General features: G+C 42.0%; 1 protein-coding gene across 4 annotated transcripts in view; it reads left to right on the top strand.

Moving 5' to 3' along the window:
- Positions 1 to 16,528, top strand: part of LOC122671759 (sphingoid long-chain bases kinase 1-like) — a 75,703-nt gene extending 59,175 nt beyond the window's left edge. For all 4 annotated transcript variants that reach the window (XM_043869174.1, XM_043869172.1, XM_043869175.1 and 1 more), the window contains 3 exons: positions 6,782 to 6,881; positions 14,931 to 15,874; positions 16,230 to 16,528. In XM_043869174.1, coding sequence (XP_043725109.1) covers positions 6,782 to 6,881; positions 14,931 to 15,874; positions 16,230 to 16,379 — 1,194 coding nt within the window. In that variant the 3' untranslated portion in view covers positions 16,380 to 16,528. The remainder of the gene's footprint in view (positions 1 to 6,781; positions 6,882 to 14,930; positions 15,875 to 16,229) is intronic.
- The last annotated feature ends 2,169 nt before the right edge of the window (positions 16,529 to 18,697 follow it).

The raw sequence follows: 18,697 nt of genomic DNA, 5'->3' as shown, positions 1-18,697 counted from the left end.
AGATGACTCATTTTTGGTGCATGCATTAACTGACTTACCACACCGATAGCATAGGCTATGTCAGGTCGGGTAAGGGAAAGATAGATTAGCTTGCCTACTAATCTCTGATATTTTTCAGCATCTACAAGAGGTTCACCACAATCTTCTCCTAGTTTGTGGTTCTGATCAATTGGGGAGGAGACTGGCTTACACCCTAAGTACCCTGTCTCTGTAAGTAGATCAAGGACAAACTTTCTCTGACAAACATTGATCCCTTGCTTGGATCTTGAAACTTCAATCCCCAGAAAACACTTCAATGGACCAAGATCCTTGATCATAAACTGCCGAGCCAAGTAAAGTTTAAGCTTTGAGATTTCAGCCTCGCTGTTTCCATTGACTACAATGTCATCAACATATACAATTAGGGCTGTAATATTGCTGCCCTTCCTTTGTATAAACAAGGTGTGATCGGCTTAACTTTGGGTATATCCATTCTGTAGGATAGCTTGTCTAAACCTCTCAAATCAAGCCTTAGGAGATTGTTTAAGTCCATAAAGAGCCTTCCTAAGACGACACACTTTTCCATTGCCACTAGGATGCTTGAACCCAGGAGGGGAATGCATGTAGACTTCTTCTTCTAAGTCACCATGTAAGAAAGCATTCTTTACATCAAGCTGGTATAATGGCCAATCAAGATTTGCAGCCATTGAGAGGAGTACCTGAATGGAGTTATGCTTGGCCACTGGAGCAAAGGTTTCCTGATAATCAATGCCATACACTTAGGTATAGCCTTTAGCAACCAGCCTTGCCTTATATCTCTCTACAGTACCATCAGACTTGAACTTGACTGTGAATACCCATCTGCATCCAATAGGAACTCTCCCCTTTGGGAGTTGAACAAGATCCCAAGTGTGGTTCTTCTCAAGGGCCACCATCTCGGTATTCATTGCCTCTCTCCATTTCGGATCAGCCATAGACTCTACTACATTCTTAGGTATAGAGATGGAGGAGATAGCCATTGTAAAGGCAACACCTGTAGGAGAGATAGAATCATAGGAGACAAACTTGGCAATGGGATTAGTACAAGCTCGAGTTCCTTTGCAGTGAGCAATAGGAAGATCTAAGTCTGAGGATGGAGGAGTAGAGGAAGGTATACCTTTCTCAATGGATGGAGGCTCAGGATGAGGAGACGAAGAAGGATTTTGGCAAGTCTTCTTTATAGGAAGCCATGAAGGAGGATTTCTCTTGTCCTTTGTATGAACAAGTAGTTCCCCTTGTTCTCTGTTCACCTGTGCACTTGGAGACTCCCCCTCAACAACAGTATCCTTTGGACTTTTCTTTCCCTTGTCAAGCTGAAATGGGAAAATAGGTACGAAAGAGGAGGATGGAAAGGATACAAACTCAGGAGCCTCTTCAACCTCACCACCACGACACTCCCCCTGAAGAGGGGACTGAAAAAAAGGAATGGTTTCAAAGAAAGAAACATCTTTGGAGATAAGCCACCGACGGGTAGGAGGGTGGTAACAGGTGTATCCCTTGGAGTTAGAGGAATACCCAAGAAAGAGGCACTTCAAGGACTTAGGATCCAATTTAGTGCGGGCAGATTTGCTAATATGGACATAGCATATGCAACCAAAGACCCTTGGGGGAAGAGAGAAAGAAGAAGAAAGTGAGGGTAAGACCTCAAGAGGTACTTTGAAGTTCAAGACACTGGAGGGCATATGATTGATAAGAAAGACCGCAGTGAGTAAGGCATCGGACCAAAAAGTTTTTGGAACATGCATTGTAAACCAAAGGGACCGGGCTACTTCCAGCAGGTGGCGGTTTTTTCTTTCAGCAACCCCATTTTGTTGAGGGGTATCAACACAAGCCACTTGATGGATAATGCCATGGTTAGAAAAAAAGGTCTTCAAACCCCCATACATATACTCTCCACATTTATCAGAACGGACAATCTGAATACGAGTTTGGAACTGAGTATACACCAACTCATAAAAGTTTTGAAAAGCAGCATAAACATCACTCTTTTGTTATAAGAGATAAACCCAAGTAACTCGAGAGAAGTCATCAATAAAGGAGACAAAGTAGCGGAAGCCACGTAAAGAAGTAACAGGGGAAGGACCCCAAACATCAGTATGAACAAGGTGAAAAGGGGAAACAGATCTATTACTAGAATATGGATAACCTGTCTTACAACTTTTTTCAAAAAGACAAGGTTCACAATGAAAAACATGATTGACAGGAAAAGATGTAAATAAATGTGGCAACATTTTTCGCATAATAGAAAAAGAAGGATGTCCCAAACGCTGATGCCAAAGCAAAATATCCGCCTGTGTACGTCTGGCCATGTTGCCCACACACATAAGATTGAGCCGTTGTCACAGGGGGAAGCACAAGTGTCCAGAACATATAATCCATCAGTCTCACGTCCATTGTCAATCACCCTCTTCGTTACCAAATCCTGAAACAGACAATGAGTAGGAAAAAAGGTGACAAAGCAATTCAAGGACTTAGTCAATTGGCTAACAGAAAGAAGATTAGTAGCAAAGTTAGGAACATGAAAAACAGACTGCAAAGGGATAAGTAGAGTAACTTGGACATCTCCCTTCCCCGAGATGGAAGAAAGAGAACCATCAGCAATTTTCACCTTATCTTTTCCCGAACAAATACTGTAGGAATTAAAGAGCTGAGACCTACCAGTCATGTGATCGGTGGCCCCCGAGTCAATGACCCAGGGAGTGGGGGCAGAAGAGGTAGAGACCTATAGAGCAGTGGATGTAGTGGGAGCAGCAGAGGGAGATCCATCCAAGTGTGCTACAATCCGACGAAAAGCTGCTATGTCTTCTTTAGAGAGGGATGATGACTCAGACTCATGAACCCCAACATGGGCTTTAGGCCCATTCTTCTTCGGCCCTTTCTGTCCTCCAGATGCAGCAGAGGGTGGTTTCCCATGAAGATCCCAACAAAACTCCTTCTTATGCCCAGACTTGCCACAATAGTCATAGGAAAAACGGCCTTTACCAGCCCCCTTGGTGAAGGGAGGACGATCTTGTGGAGTGGATGAAACAAGAGCAGAACGCTCAACAGTGGAAGTGGTCTCCATAGCACTTCTGCAGGTCTCCTCACTCTGTAAATAACCACACACCTCCTCCAGGGAGGGAAGACTTGGTCGGCCAAGTATCTGTACCCTTATGGGTTCAAACTCAGAGTTAAGACCTCCAAGAAGGAATAGGACCCTCTCCTTCTCAAACAACTGTTGCACTTTAGGCTCATTAACAGGACACAGCTGGAGATCTCTGTAGTGATCATACTCCTCCCAAAGTCCCACAACAAGGCTGTAGTACTCAGAGATACTTTTGTCACCCTGGTGCAGGCTAACAATTTGTTGGAGAAGTTGATAAACCTTTGTAGAGTCCCCCACTCTATCATAACTACGAGCCACACTATCCCAAATATCTTTGGCTGTCTCCTTGCTTATAAACCTTCTTCCAATTTCCGGCTTCATTGAAAAAATGAGCCATGTCATCACAAGGGAGATCTCAGTTTCCCATGTGGAGTAACCTGGATCAGCAGAGGAAGGGGCTTTAAAGCTCCCAGATATATATCCCAACTTCCCCCTACTCCAAAGAATGAGCTTCATTGACCGTGACCAGTCCAAGTAATTAGTATTGTCAAGCTTGACAATGGGAAGAACATTTGGATTGTCATATGAAGGGGTAATAGGCAAGGCTGCCGCAGCGATTAGGAGTTCGGATGCTTCAATGACTTTTCACCCATTGTGGCTTCAATGCAAACAGAAAAAACACTTGGGAAAAGTAACCAACAGCACCTCAAGCAAGAATAGTAGGTCCCCATGAAGCAGCAGAAAAAACAGGGAAAAAAATAGTCCAAAAACACTTGAAATGACTTGTAGAACTTCACACAAGCATCAAACAGCAGCGGAGTACAAAGAAACAATCTTCCTTACCAAAAAACGATAGCAGGTGGCCTAAAAAACCTCCCAAACAAAGCTCTATTGGAGAGCAAAGGCCAATCTGAACTTTGGCTGGCGGAAAAAACAGGGCAGAATAGCCCAGGCCGAGATTCACTCCTGTCCCTTGGATACTTCCAGATGACTTGAGAAGACACAATGGGAAGAAATGAGACCTCCAAACGAAACTAAAGCCCCTGGTTGCTCTCCATTTGGGTTAGAAACAAGGGAGAACCAGGTCTGAGGAGAAGCTTAGGTTTGAGTTCGAACTCCAGCAGCAGCCAAGAGGAGAACCCAACTCTTAGCCTACTAAACTCTCTTTCAACACCTTCAAACTCCAGGAACATTAAGCTCTGATACCATGTTCAGTTTTAGAGAAGAAGGAAAAAGGAGATGAAGAGAGGAGAATCTATTTGTGTTAATCTGTTGTGTCTCAACAAGAGACAAACATGCTTATATTGAAAAGAATGATAAATTACAGAGGGGCCCCTGGCCTTATACAAATAACAGAAAACACATAAAACTAAATGGGGTTATGTACAAGAATACCCCTTAAACTAAACTCCTATTCTTAACAGTTTTTCCACACATCCATCTTAACATCCTCATCTCTGCTATACAAAGCTTATCACTATGACACTTCTTACTGCCCACAGTGCCCCAAGCAACATAATTGTATCCCATGACATATTTTGTGCCCAATGCTAATAGTCCATGACAACCCACCTATAAGCCTCAACTTAAACATACCGGAGGTATCCCAACCTATGGAATGTCTCATTGAGATCGGAACTGGGTGGATTAGGCACAAATGGTTTGGCCGGATATGGGAAGATATTGTTAGCGAAAGATGACCCAGCACCTAACCCACCCCCATACTCAGTGGTGGGGAGTGAAGTAGAAGATCTACCATAGCTAACCTCATAGCCCCTATACCCTCCAAATGCCAAACCGGTGCTCTTGAAGGATGGTCCACCAGCATATCCACTAACATGTGTTAATTTAAAGTCCATCCATCACATTAACTTTATTTTTTTTTTTCAAAAATTTGTTGCAGGAAAATCAAAATTTTAGACCAGAAAATTCAATAAATAATTAAGAGCCTAAAAAGTAATCTGACTCTGTGAAGTCGTAGATCGGGCCATTCTTTTTTAACCTATAAAAAATTGAAACGAAATTACTATGTCTATGTATTGATTCTTCCAAAAATTAGAGTTGGGGAAAAAACCATTACCTTCAAGCTCTAACCACGCAAATCTTAGCTGTAAAAGGGTTGAGTGAATAGAAGAACGCAAAAAGGTGGGAAGGAATCAATTTATTTGGCAAATAACTGCAAGTTTTTGGCAAAATCGCAAGGAGCAGTGTCGATGCCTGGTCTTGGTCGAAACCTGTCGAAACAGGGTTGAAACTTGGACCAAACCAGTATCTACCCTTGGTTTCATTTTGTTTAGTGTTGAAACCTACCGATACTTAAAACCATGGGTAAATTATTATGAAAATAAATTTAGTTAGAATAGTTAATTAACAAAACCAAATAAAATGGAAGCTCCTTGTTGAATAGAACTCTGTTCTTTGCTGGCTATTCTTCCAACATAAAAGGGTGTACCCAATGCACAAGGCTCCCGCCACTGTGGGTCTGGGGAGGGTCATAATGTACGCAACCTTACCCCCGCTTTGCAAAGAAGCTGTTTCCTGAGACTCGAACCTGTGACCATTTGGTCACTGGAGCAACCTTACTGTTGCACCAAGGTCCACCCTCTCTATCTTCCAACTTGCTCCATCCTGTTTTCCATATTGAATTGGATCCTAAGGTAAGGTATGGATGGGAGGAAAGCCTTTGCAGCTGTCAATCAATTGAGATCATGAACAAAAATTTAAATAAAGAAATGGAAGCTCCAATTGAATCTGCTCTTGCTTTGGATATTCTGCCAATGGGCACATCATTTCATATTGTATTAAATCCCAAGGAAGATACGGGAGGATGCTTTCACAACATGTGTGCATATTAGGGTGCTATAGTTCACGGTTCTGCATGATTTTGGTTTTGTCTTGCACCCCTTGGACATCATTTGGTGCTTCTTTTTTTTTTTTTTTACATTCAATGCTTAAACAAACAAATGTAGCACCTTTTACATGTGCATAAAAAAGTCTTATTTATGCCACATGGCTGAGATTTCTTGGTTGGAACTTTTATGGAGCAAGAGGTTGGGTCACTGCACATGAAACCTTGTGGCTTCCAACCTCATGTGTCAAAATGAAACATGACAACCCTAAGGGGGTAGCTCAGTTGGCAAGGACCAACACATCACAATAAAGAGGTTATCAGTTCAACTCCCCTTGGGGGCTCCACCCCCCCCCCCCCCCTTCCCAAAAAAAAAAGGGCAAAATTACCCTCATTACATTCTACCGTTGCTAAATCCTCACTGAGAACCTTTTTCCCCAATAATGGTGGAATTATCACTTGCCTGTGGTGGAGCTTAGCAGTTGCAAACTGGATGAACACTTATAGTAGGATGAACTTGGTCATTTATCTGAAAATGCAACAACCCCCGTCAATTTGAATGCTTCTAAAATTGACAACAGGATAATGTACTCGTGCTTTCAAGTTGTCATAGCAAGACAAGCAATAGTCACCCTTGGAATGCATGGATCATGAACATTATATTTATTTATTTATTTATATTACCTTCGGTGGACTGACTGCTATACCTCTACCCCAAATTGAGGAATTATAAGATTTGATTCTTATTATGATGCTTATTTTCAGGAATCACTTAATTGTTAGCATTGTCTCATGTTGGGCATTTTCTTACTAGCTTTTGGTGGTTACAGGGTGGTCTAACAGCCACAGATGTTTTTGCTGTTGAGTGGATACAGACTGGTACCATTCACTTTGGGATGACAGTCTCATACTATGGTTTTGTGAGTGATGGTAAGTCACTATTCTTGTGGTTAAAATGTCTTCCAGCTACTTTAATTTCATGTTTTGCATATGGACTAATTATGGATTCCTGTCCTTGCTAGTCCAACCAGGTGATTAGTGTTTTACTTGATTCTACTGTTTAGTATTGGTATGTATGGAATAGAAACACATAATACATAGCAGTAAGAACAATGAAGTTTTATAATGGAGAGGGAATAGAAGCATAGTTCTAAAACTCGTTGAGATGTCGGAAAATTCGAGAATCTCGACCAGGTCGAGATGAGTTCTCTTATGAGACCCAAATTTTCATGCTTCTGGTAAACTCGACCAAAATTTCGCCGAAATTTTGAAAATCTTGGATATCTCGACCTGATTGAGAAGAAACTAATCTTGTTCTTCTCGATCATTACGATGTGGCATTCGTATGTAATGCAAATGGAAGATAATGCACATCGGTTCCATCATACCATGAGTGGACTTGATCCAGCTATTGTTTGAGAACTCATGAGATCTCGACGGAGATATCGTTTTTTTGGGAGGTCGAGTCGAGTTGGTATACGAGTTCTCAAATTACATTTTCTCGGTCGAGATCTCGGGTCGACCCAAATCTCGACCCATCTACTTCTTTAAAAGTCATCTAACTCGACAGAACTCGATATTTCTCGATCGAGTTCTGTCCAAAAGCTATTTTCTTCCCCATTTAAAGGCTGTGACTCATTTTACCTCTAGATCTCAAGTTGTAACCTGCGGGAGAGTTGATTCAGCTGCGCATTTGAAAGATTCAGCTAGACATCTTCAAGATTCATCTCAGAATTGAAGGATTTTTCAAAGCACTGGGTCAGGTTTTGGGCCCATATTCCCAGTCCCAACAGTTTAGTTTGACAATCAAAGCACTGGGTCAGGTTTTAGGCCCATATTCCTAGTCCCAAACCAGCCACACCCATACATGCCTCAATATGACAGTAGCAGTGGATCTCTCACCTCATGGCAACAGCTGTACCCTAGGATAGGGGACTTGACATATGCTGATGACAACTCTTATATGCTTGCTGTGGAGCACTATATGCAACAGTGCAACAAAACTATGTCATGGGAAGACTATATGGCACTACTGGGGATTGAATACTTGATTCAAACTCAGTTTATGTGATGATAATTGTAACTTGTAACATTGTTAAACAGTTTGATGTATCACTTTAACATTTCTAATGCTTATTTAAGTTGTTTAGCTATTAATTGAATGTTTTGCTTGCTTTCTATTACTAAATTATGTGTAGAGTAATAGAAATTCCTCTGACCTCATCAACAAATTCTCCGTCTTCTTTGACTTGTTCAATCCCCCCACCTCTTCCTTCCTCCCCCATTCCCCCTGACCTCATCAACAAATTCCTCCCTCCCCTTGCTGCGGATTCCCTCATCAGCATCCCCTCTGATGAGGAGATAATCAAGGCCATCCACTCTCATAAATCCAATAAAGCTCCCGGCCCTAATGGTTTCAGCATGGGTTTCTTTCTTAGCTGTTGGGACTCCATCAAAGCAGACCTCTTCAAAGCCATCTGTAGCTTCTTCTACAAGCCTAGCCAGCTGGCTTAGGTCGACCAAACCTTGATTTGCCTCATTCCCAAAAAAGAGGGAGCCTCCTCTCTCTCGGACTTTAGACCCATCTCCCTTTGCAACCTCATCTACAAATTCATCGCCAAAATCGTTGCCAACAGAATTAAGGCGATTATCCCTTCTTTGGTCAGCCCCAACCAATCCGCTTTCATTACTAGGAGACGCATTGCAGATAACATCATTCTTTGCTCTGAGATCGTGCGGGGATTTGACTGCAAATCTCACTCTCCAGCTGCTCTCATGAAAATTGACCTCCATAAAGCTTTTGACTCCCTCCGATGGGATTCCATCTGCGGAGTGCTCTCTCAAATGGGCTTTCCCCCTGCCTTTGTTCGCTGGATCTATGCTTGCATCTCTACCCCCACCTTATCGGTTCTTGTCAATGGTTCTCCGGCTGGTTTCTTCCATTCCAAGGTGGGTATCCGCCAAGGATGCCCCCTCTCACCCTTCCTCTTCACCATCGCCCTGGAAGTTCTCTCCCGTAACATCCAATCCAAGACCGATCTACACCTCATCTCCCCCTTGCCTAAATGCAAGCATATCAACCTTACCCATCTCGCCTTTGTAGATGATCTGATGATCTTCTCTAAGGCCTCTTACTCCTCCATCTCTACCATAATGGACTCTCTCCACCTCTTTGAGTCCCTCTCGGGCCTTCGGATTAAACTTCTTAAATCCAAAATTTTCCTCTCTGGCATCTCGAACCTGGACCGGGACTCCCTTCTTACCCTCATTGGCTTCTCCATTGACTCCCTCCCTGTCAAATACCTTGGGCTTCCTCTCATTCCGGCCAGGCTCTCTAACCACCATTGTGCTCCCATGCTAGACAACATCCGCACGCCTTGTTTGCATCTGCTTTGTCCTGCAAGCTTCGTATATCTATTGGAGTGGGATCTTCAGCCTTCCCAAAGCCACTATCCAGGCGATGGAACATCTCTTCTGTGCTTTCCTCTGGAAAGGGTCAGATACTTCTAGATTCCTGCATCCTGTCAGTTGGAAGTCTATTTGCCTCCCTCCCAAAATCTGAGGGTGGTCTTGGGATCTGGAGAATAAAAGACTCTAACATTGTTGGAATTCTCAAGCTTATCTGGAAAATCTCCTCCCATCAAGAATTCATCTGGGTCAGCTGGGTCTATTCCCATCTCCTTAAGTCCAACTCCATTTGGACTGTCCCCATCCCCTCTGATGCCTCTTGAATTTGGAGAAAGATCCTTGCTCTTTGCCCCCTGGCCCTTCGAGGTATCTCTTCTTCCATTGCCAGTGGCTCCTCCATCTCCCTTTGGCTTGACCCTTGGTGTCCTCTACAGTGTGCTTGGCCCCAGGTCAATTTACTCTTCTGGTCTTCCCAAAAATGCCCCCTTTCTTGCCTCATTTCTTCTGGTTGTTGGTCTGCCCCCCCTTCCTCAATCCCTTCATTGTCTCTCGGATTTGGTTTGCTCTCCCCCCCTTCCCCCTTCCCCCCCCCCCCCCTGGGTGATAGATTCATTTGGTCGCCCTCCAATGGACTCTTCAACACCAGATCTGCCTGGAACTTTGTTAGATCCACCGGTCCCAAAGTGCCTTGGCATAGCCTAGTCTGGTTCAAAGGCCACATCCCTGGCCATAGCCTCACTACCTGGAGAACCCTTCGCCTTTGCCTCCCCACCCAAGCCTTCCTTATCCACCGTCACATCCCTGTCTCCCCTGCTTGCTCCCTTTGCTGGAATGGCCTTGGAGACATCCCTCATCTCTTCTTTGATTGCCCCTTCACCTCTACTATCTGGAAAAAAGCCTTGTCCTCCACCTGGCATCGCAACAGGAGACCCTTAAACTTTGACTGAGAATGGCTTTGGTTGGTTAAATCTTTCTCAGGTTCCTCGATTTGTGACACCATTGGAAAGCTGGTTTTTGGAGCTGCTATTCACCACTTCTGGTTGGAGCGCAATCTTAGGAGACGGACTTCCAACTCTCGTTCTTTTGACCTGATTTGGAAAGCCATCTCCTTTGACGTGTCTTCTAAGCCCAGCCGTGCTCATCTTCGTGCTGTCAGGGACAACCCTAGGAATAGGCATATTGCTGTTTTTTGGGGCCTTGATCTGCCCTCCCTTTTCCTTCAACCTCTGCGTAGGTTGGCTGTTTCTCCCCCCCTCCCTTCCTCCTTTGTATATTCTTTTTTTGTCCTGCCCCCTCCTGGGGTAAGGTAATACATATTATTCACCCAAAAAAAATTGTGTAGAGTAGGGTATTTTAGTACGTCGTCGTCTACCAATTTAAGGTCAGAAGTAAAACTCCTATTTGGACTTTATTTTTGCAAAATCTGATAATGCCTTTGTATTTAAATGGCCTAAAATAGGCCGAATACCAAGTTTCAGATCCAAACTAGGTCTAAAACCCACCGAGTTGAGGTTTCGAGTTGAAAAAAATAATGTACCAACTCGACCGAGATCTCTGTTTTTTCCAGGGTCGAGTTCTGAGTTTTAGTACCTTGGATCCAGCATGTTCATATTAATAGACAGTCACAGACTCACAATAATGTATTGTTGGGACATGGAAGACTATGGTGTCTATGACATGTATTGTTCACTGTAGGTGTCTATGACATATGTATTGTTAACTGTACTTGGGTGTCTATTTAATATGCATTGTTCACTCATCACTGTTTTCACCCGCAAAAAAAAAAAGGTTCACTTATCACTGTACTATGTAGTTTTTCTTCAAGTCCATAGCTATTTCTTAAATAATTATTCAATAATGTGTCTTCATCCAGTATTGCATAATTACTCGAACAATGTGTATATGCAAATATTAAGGATTCAACGGTTACTGCCAACCAAGGGTGCAATGTAAAGTACAAAATTGGGTGGGTTTTTTTTGTTTACGATTTGAAGATTGAAATATGTTTATTAAGCCTAAAACAAGCTTTTCTTAAAGTTTTTGAGCCAACTATGGCCATTTGCCCACCAAAAAGAAAAAGAAAAATGCACTGTCTCCTCGAGAATCTCGACCTGGTCGAGACACCTCCTCGAGACGAGTTGTTGAACCTTGAATAGAAGTCAAGTGTCTATGTTATATTAGATATTACAACATTAATGAATATCTAGATTCTCCACCCATTGCAACTGATACATACAGTTTTGAGATATGATTAGTATGTTCCGTGCATATTAGCTTCTTTGGTTTTATGGGGACATGGAGAGGTGGGAAATTGGATGTACTATCTACACTTGTTAATCTTAAGGAGGATTGTTAGTTGTTATGCTGGCTGAACATGGCTGAACCCGCAACCTCATGGACCTCCAGATCCACCCCAGTTTGGACAGGGAAGGAGCAACAATTGGTTTTGACATGTTAATCAGATATACTAATGAAAGTACCTGCGGCATAGTTGTCAAGGCATCGCCTGGGTGCCGCCTAGCCATCGCCTGGGTGTGGCCTAGGCATCCAGGCAACCTTCTTGGGACCAAGGTTACAACACATTTTGTTTGATGCAGGAAAAGAGACTGCCTTGGATGCTTAGGCATTGCCTTGTGGCCTTGTGACAACAAGCCTTATATTATATCAGTTTTTTGACATGTCACGAGTTTACTTCGATTTATGTTTATTCTTTTTTTTTTTTTTACTTATATATTATATCCTATGCTTCGTTTATTATATGTTGGTTTTCTCATATTAGGTCATTACTAGCATAGTTATAGAATATTACGTTGATATGGTTTTACATTGCGTATAAGCGTAATTATATAAAATTATCAATGCTATATTGCTCCTCCAACACCTTGGGTCACCAAGTCACCTTGACTACTATTAACCTGCCAAGAGTATTTCAATAACTACCCATTCAATGAAGTATCTACCATGCTTAGCTAACTACTCTTGGTACACAGACTGATCCTGAGTCCTGATTTCAATTTGATGTGTCATGCTTCTTCTGGCTATGGACATGTTTATCATCCAGTCCTCACTTGACTTGGCTCAGAGTCGATCACATCATTGTGGTGCAGGATATCAACCAATTAATCTAATGATTTCCTTTCAAGTTTCAAATGAGCATAGAATTTCCCCCCTTAGAATGCATTTGTTTTTTTCTCGTAGCATTTCAATGCTTGAATTCATCATCTAAAATTGACTTGTTCAAAGTAGATGATAAAAAATTGAAGTGAATTTATTCTTGGAATGGCTTCACTTCTATTTTTCTCTCAGGAATGTTGCAGCAATGATTCTAGATGACTTTTGAGATGATGGACCTATGCTTTATAATGTTCTACAAAATCAGAATGAAATGCATTCCAGACATGATTCCCAAACACAACCTAAAGAGAAGGGTTTTCTTTCCGTGTGTGTGTGTGTGTGTGTGTGAGTATGTTTTGGGGGGAGGGGGCGGGTGGACCCCTATCGGCCAGTGGTAGATAAATCAGTACTTGTGCCATATGGGGTAGCCAGATCATTTGCATGATTCAAACCCAGGTCCAGGAAATAGCTTCCTGACTAGAGCTGTAAAAGCTCCAATGTAGCTTGACTAAGAGTTCAGCATCTTCATTGTATATTCTACTATATTTTTTAACTTTTGGGCTGTTGGCATTAATCTATGAGCTTTGCCAATTTTGGTCCTGAATCTATCCGTATGCGCTGATGAGACCCAATGAGCCCATAACAATTATAGCTGTGCTGTGAGGTTGGTTCACAAGCTCATAAGACAAATTATCAGTGTTGAGTATTCAATTATTAATCAAGCAAAATAGAAAATAACAACTCATATGCTCAACACAATTAAAAGTTAAATTATATTTTATAGTAGGGAAAAGGAAGCACACCATGCCATTGTGCAGATTCTTGCCTCCACATTAAAACTGCACCCTGGCATTTTAAGAGTTTAAACACTCCCTCTCACTTTCCACCCGTGGACCTCACAATCTCTCATTAAATGTCCACCCCTGTTGGATGATTCGTAACCCTCCCCCTTATTGGTGCAAAACTGCACCCTGGCATTGTAGCAAACCCTCCCCATTTATAATATTGAGTGCTGGTGCATGATGAGAAGTCCAGATTTTGGAATTTTAAGGGTATAAGATCAGATGAACAACTAGCAAACCATGACCATAGATCATTTTGAATAGTTCAACACATCAATAATCAAGCCAATGAACCAAAAGCATGAAAACTACCAAAGTTAATATATCAAGAAAGCTCCAAGGGTTGCCAACTCTTGCAATAAAACATGCATCATCACTCAAGTGCACTGAGTCATGCCCGAGTGATGGGCTGCCCTTGTCTGCCAGTTGAGGTGAAAACCTTGTGCCTTGAATTGCCTCATTGCGCCTTGATAACATTCTTGGCAGCTAATTTTGTCGTTAACCTAGGCTATCGTTGGGTGATGAGGCCCAGCCAAGCTGGCGAAGCTTGTCTCAGCTCAGTTCGATTACTGCCCTAGCTTTGGCAGCTAATCCAACTGCACTTGGAAATATTTATATAATTTGTTGAGACCTTTTGTGTACCTAAGAAGAGGAAACAGCAATAGATATGTTTTTGAAAATTTTATGGAGGCAAAAATGGTGTGGGAGTACTATTTTGGCACGTTCAAAGTCCAGTCATGACATGGGATATGACACATGTTCCTGTATTTGGCCGAGGTGTCCTTTTCCAAAAAAGAGGTAGGGTTATTGAATCTCTGCTCATATGCTGTGTCGTGAGGCTTATGGAAAGAAAGGAAAAGAAGGATGTTTGAAGACCACTCAAGATCTGTCCCTGAAATTGGTGCTGATAATCGCTCTCTCATCTAAAGAATTTTTTGGTATCCTGAGGGAGTCTTTTGTTTCCAATTGTTTTTCCTTGTACAGGACTGATTTTGTAAAAAGGGGAGTACATTTTCAGTGTGGAACATTTTTGCTTCCCTTTTGGGGTTCCTTTTTGTAGAGTTACAAATATACATGTACATCTTCACACAATGTTTCAGTCATGAATGAAAGCATTTTGTAAGTTACTGATAAAAAATGGTGGTGTTTTGGTGAAGATACCACTCAATTGCTTAGACAGAATGGCCTTCCTTCTCCAACGTTTTAGGCTTCAGTATATGTTTATGTTACAAAACTTGTATGGTTCGCAGACTTCTATTGTGCAGGGCTATGCAGCAGCAGTTAACTTTGTGTTTGGATCATTTGGTGCAGAATTGGTTTAAAAAGGTTATGCAGTTGACATACAGAAACCATGCAGCTCCAATACTTCACTTATTTCTGCTTTGTTATTTTTTAATTATTGTCTTGCCTTTTTCTTGGACATATGTTTCCACAAGATGATTGATACTATAATCTTTTGGTCTTTCAAATGAAGACTTGTAATTGAGCTTGGGAAATTGCTGCAATCTGACAAAAAATTACATGAACAAACAAAATATTACGTGTGTGAGTGTCTTGGCATGGTAGTGGAAGACTTACTGCCTTTTTCTGTTTTATTTCCCCTCCTTTGTTGCAGTACTTGAACTCTCAGAGAAATATCAGAAGCGGTTTGGTCCGCTACGCTATTTTGTGGCTGGTTTCCTCAAGTTCTTATGCTTGCCTAAGTACAGCTTTGAAGTGGAATATCTTCCTGCAGCACAAGAGGCATCTGAGCTACAAGGAGCTGTTTCAGGTGCTCATGATACAGTTGATGTTTCTGACCTGTACACAGACATTATGAGGAGATCAAATGCAGAAGGCATTCCCAGAGCATCCAGTCTATCAAGTATTGATTCACTAATGACCCCTAATCGAATGTCTGGAGATTTGGATATGCCTGGCAGCACACATGTCAGCACTGAACCATCTGAGTATGTCCGTGGCCTTGATCCAAAATCAAAGCGTCAATCGTCTGGAAGGAGTAATGCAATGGCAGAACCAGAAGAAGTTCTGCATCCTCAACTGCCACTGTCAGCAACTCCTAACTGGCCGAGGACAAGGTCAAAGTCAAGGGCAGATAAAGGATGGACTGGATTGACTACAACCCATGATCCCACTAGATCATCTTGGGGGAATCCGTCAATCAATGACAAGGAGGATATTTCATCAACAATGTCTGATCCAGGTCCCATGTGGGATACTGAACCAAAGTGGGATACTGAGCCCAATTGGGATGTAGAGAACCCTATTGAGCTCCCAGGGCCATCAGATAATGTTGAACCAGCAAGCACAAAGGAAATTATCCCAAAATATGAAGAGAAGTGGGTTCTTAAAAAAGGGCAATTCCTTGGTGTTTTGGTATGCAACCATGCCTGCAAGACTGTTCAGACTGTACAAGTGGTCGCACCAAAAGCAGAGCATGATGATAAAACCTTGGACTTACTGTTGGTTCATGGGAGTGGGCGTCTGAGGCTCTTAAGATTTTTTTTGTGTCTGCAGTTAGGTCGACACCTGTCATTGCCCTATGTAGAGTATGTCAAGGTATGAATACGACCTTCATGTGTTTTACACTTCCCATGATGGGGCAGTTGCCCCAGAAATAGCTTGTCACTTGAGTGATCTGGTTATCACTAGCGGACTAGATATATCCTAGTTCATGTTGTAAATCCAATGATTTGCGTAGGACACTCTAAATTCATGGGGCTGTTCTGGTCTCTTTAGGTTCTGTGGAAATTTTGTTGCTTTTCAATTCCAGTTGGCATGTTATTTTCAGTCATCTGAGTCATGGATTCATGGGTTCATTCTCTCATTTGGGTTGCATGTTGATAGCACTCCATTCTAGCTTGATAGAACTGATATTCCAAGACATCTGATTCAGATATCTGTTCGGACGCAGGTAAAGTCGGTGAAGATTAATCCTGGTAAAAACACACATAATGGCTGTGGCATTGATGGTGAACTTCTGTCAGTCAATGGACAGGTCATCTCTTCTTTGCTTCCTGAACAGTGCAGACTTATTGGTCATCCCCCTAGCCATTGCAAATAAAGACCGAAGCACCTGATTTTTGGTGATCTTTCAAGTTTGTCTGAGAGTATGCTCTGATTCACTTCTAACAACAGTGCAGTGTGTTGTGGTGGAATATTCAGAGCATTCACATGCTGAAGGCCATCCTTTTCTGGCCATTTTGTTCTGTATCCTGTTGAGCCTCTACCTATGGGTGTATGAGGTCCCTGTAAATTTATGAGTGATAATGCAGTACTATAACAAGTGAGTTTTTTCCCTCCCGATCTCCATTTTCTTCTTGTTCCTTGTTTTGGCCTTCTAAACCCATCAATTCAGCTGTTTTGTCTGGCCTTTATTTTCTCGCCCTTCTTAACTCTGCATGGTCTTGAGCATTCTGTTTTGATCTGACAGAAAGGGGGATATATAAGAGACCGAAGGAAAAATATAAAAAAAAAAATTTAATATGGGGACAAAATTGCGAGCAGCAATGCATTTTACATCTCTGGACGGAGGACTTTGTCGATTTGTTCTTTACTATGGGCTGTATCACCGGGGTTTTTTTTTTGGCTAAAGGCTCTGTCCCTTGTGTGGTAACTATTAGCCTGAGGCGCAAGCCCAGACCCTCTGTTTAGTGTTCTAAAACTTGAAAGATCAAGCCATCACGAGCTTGCTTTTCCTAGCGGATGTATGATATTAGAGGAGGTTAACTCTGCAAACAAATGTAAATAGTAGTCAAATTTGACGGGTGATACCGTCAGGATTGGTGCTGATCAGTTGGAAGAAGATGCTGAGGATGGACCTTGTACTACCCTCTGCACCTTATATCTTTTGCCATGTGTGCAAGATGATATGGCATTTTGATGCTCGGACAGAAGTATTCTTCTAGATAGATCATATGGAAAATTTGACGGGCACCATTCCGACTGTATGGCCTGCTATGGAGGGACCTTTTAACTGCTCTATTTCCCCAAGTTCCTCTAATAGAGGGGGTGGAAATGACAACCCGGCCCTTGCTTTGACATATTGCCTGGGTGGGGTCCACTTCTCTCTATTATAGGAACTTGGGGAAATGGAACAGATAAAAATACGCCATGCAGGGGCATTTACGTTGTTTTGTACCCTAAGAAAACAGATGCTACAAGCCCTAAAACCGTAAAACATAAAACTTTAAACTCTTAACCCTAAAACCGTACACCCTAAACACTAAAATCTTAAACCTTAAACCATTAAACCCTAAATCCTAAACGCTAAAATCTTAAACCTTAAACCCTGATCCTTAGACCTTAATCCCTAAATCCTAAACCCTAAACTCTAAATCCCAAATTCTAAACCCTAATCCCTAAACCTTAAAACCCTAAACCCTACAATCCTACATAATAAGGTTTAGGGATTAGGGTTTTGGAGTTTCAAATTGATTGATACAGTTATTGAAGCACTTGGACTCTTCTAAAACTACTTGTTCTGTTACCAGAATTAGTTCAAAATCTGCAAGTTTATTCCACCAACAGATCACTTTGTCAGCAACATTGGGATGTTCTAAATTGTCTATTTTAAGTTATAAATTTTCTCCAAATTCTGGTTTTGTTCCTTGTTCAGTGATCAAAAGTACAAGTTGCTTGTTGGATTTTCTGGTTAGGGATTGATATACCGAAATCTAACCACCCAAGGCCTCGTGCCAAATATTCGTATCGTTGCAATCTATTAATGATTAAAGGTCCAACGGATCACACCCATACCCGTTCCAATGAGGAGCCCATTCATAAAATGGCGCAATCTGTCACATAAGAATGGGTCAATCCATCTTTGACGTTAATTCACTCTCACAAGGGAACTACAAGTGTAACGTCCATGGTCCCTACTAATTAAGGATCACTCTCCTAAAGGGACTCTACAATTGATTCTCCTACTGTGAATAAAAGGCTAACAGATTGGGGCTCTTTGCCACCACCTCTACTTACCATGAACGCTATATAAACACAGACTAAAGTACGAGAAGACAATCTATGGTGATTTTTTGTCGCCAACGTGAGAGATGTCCTAAAGACTAGAAAAACAGTGGAGCCCAAGGCCCCAGACAAGACAAGATCATCCAATGTCAAAGATGATCGGAAAGACAAAGACAAGAAGCAAAAGACCAAACGACGAAAAGAAAAAGATCCAAGCCAGGATTATCACCTTTGAATACCACGCGAACGGACATCCTAATGCAAATCCATGATCGAGGTATTGTCTGATGACCAAAGCCCATGTTTACTAAGCCCGAGGACCAGAACCAGAAAAAATATTGTCGGTTCCATAAGGATACAGGGCACAACACAGATGATTGTCGTCTATTAAAAAGAGAGATAGAAGACCTTATC

This window comes from Telopea speciosissima, chromosome 8 (genome assembly GCF_018873765.1).
Source record: "Telopea speciosissima isolate NSW1024214 ecotype Mountain lineage chromosome 8, Tspe_v1, whole genome shotgun sequence".
Taxonomy (NCBI): Eukaryota; Viridiplantae; Streptophyta; class Magnoliopsida; order Proteales; family Proteaceae; genus Telopea; species Telopea speciosissima.
Note: the sequence above shows the minus strand (reverse complement) of the source record. Positions and strands in the feature narration are given on the sequence as shown.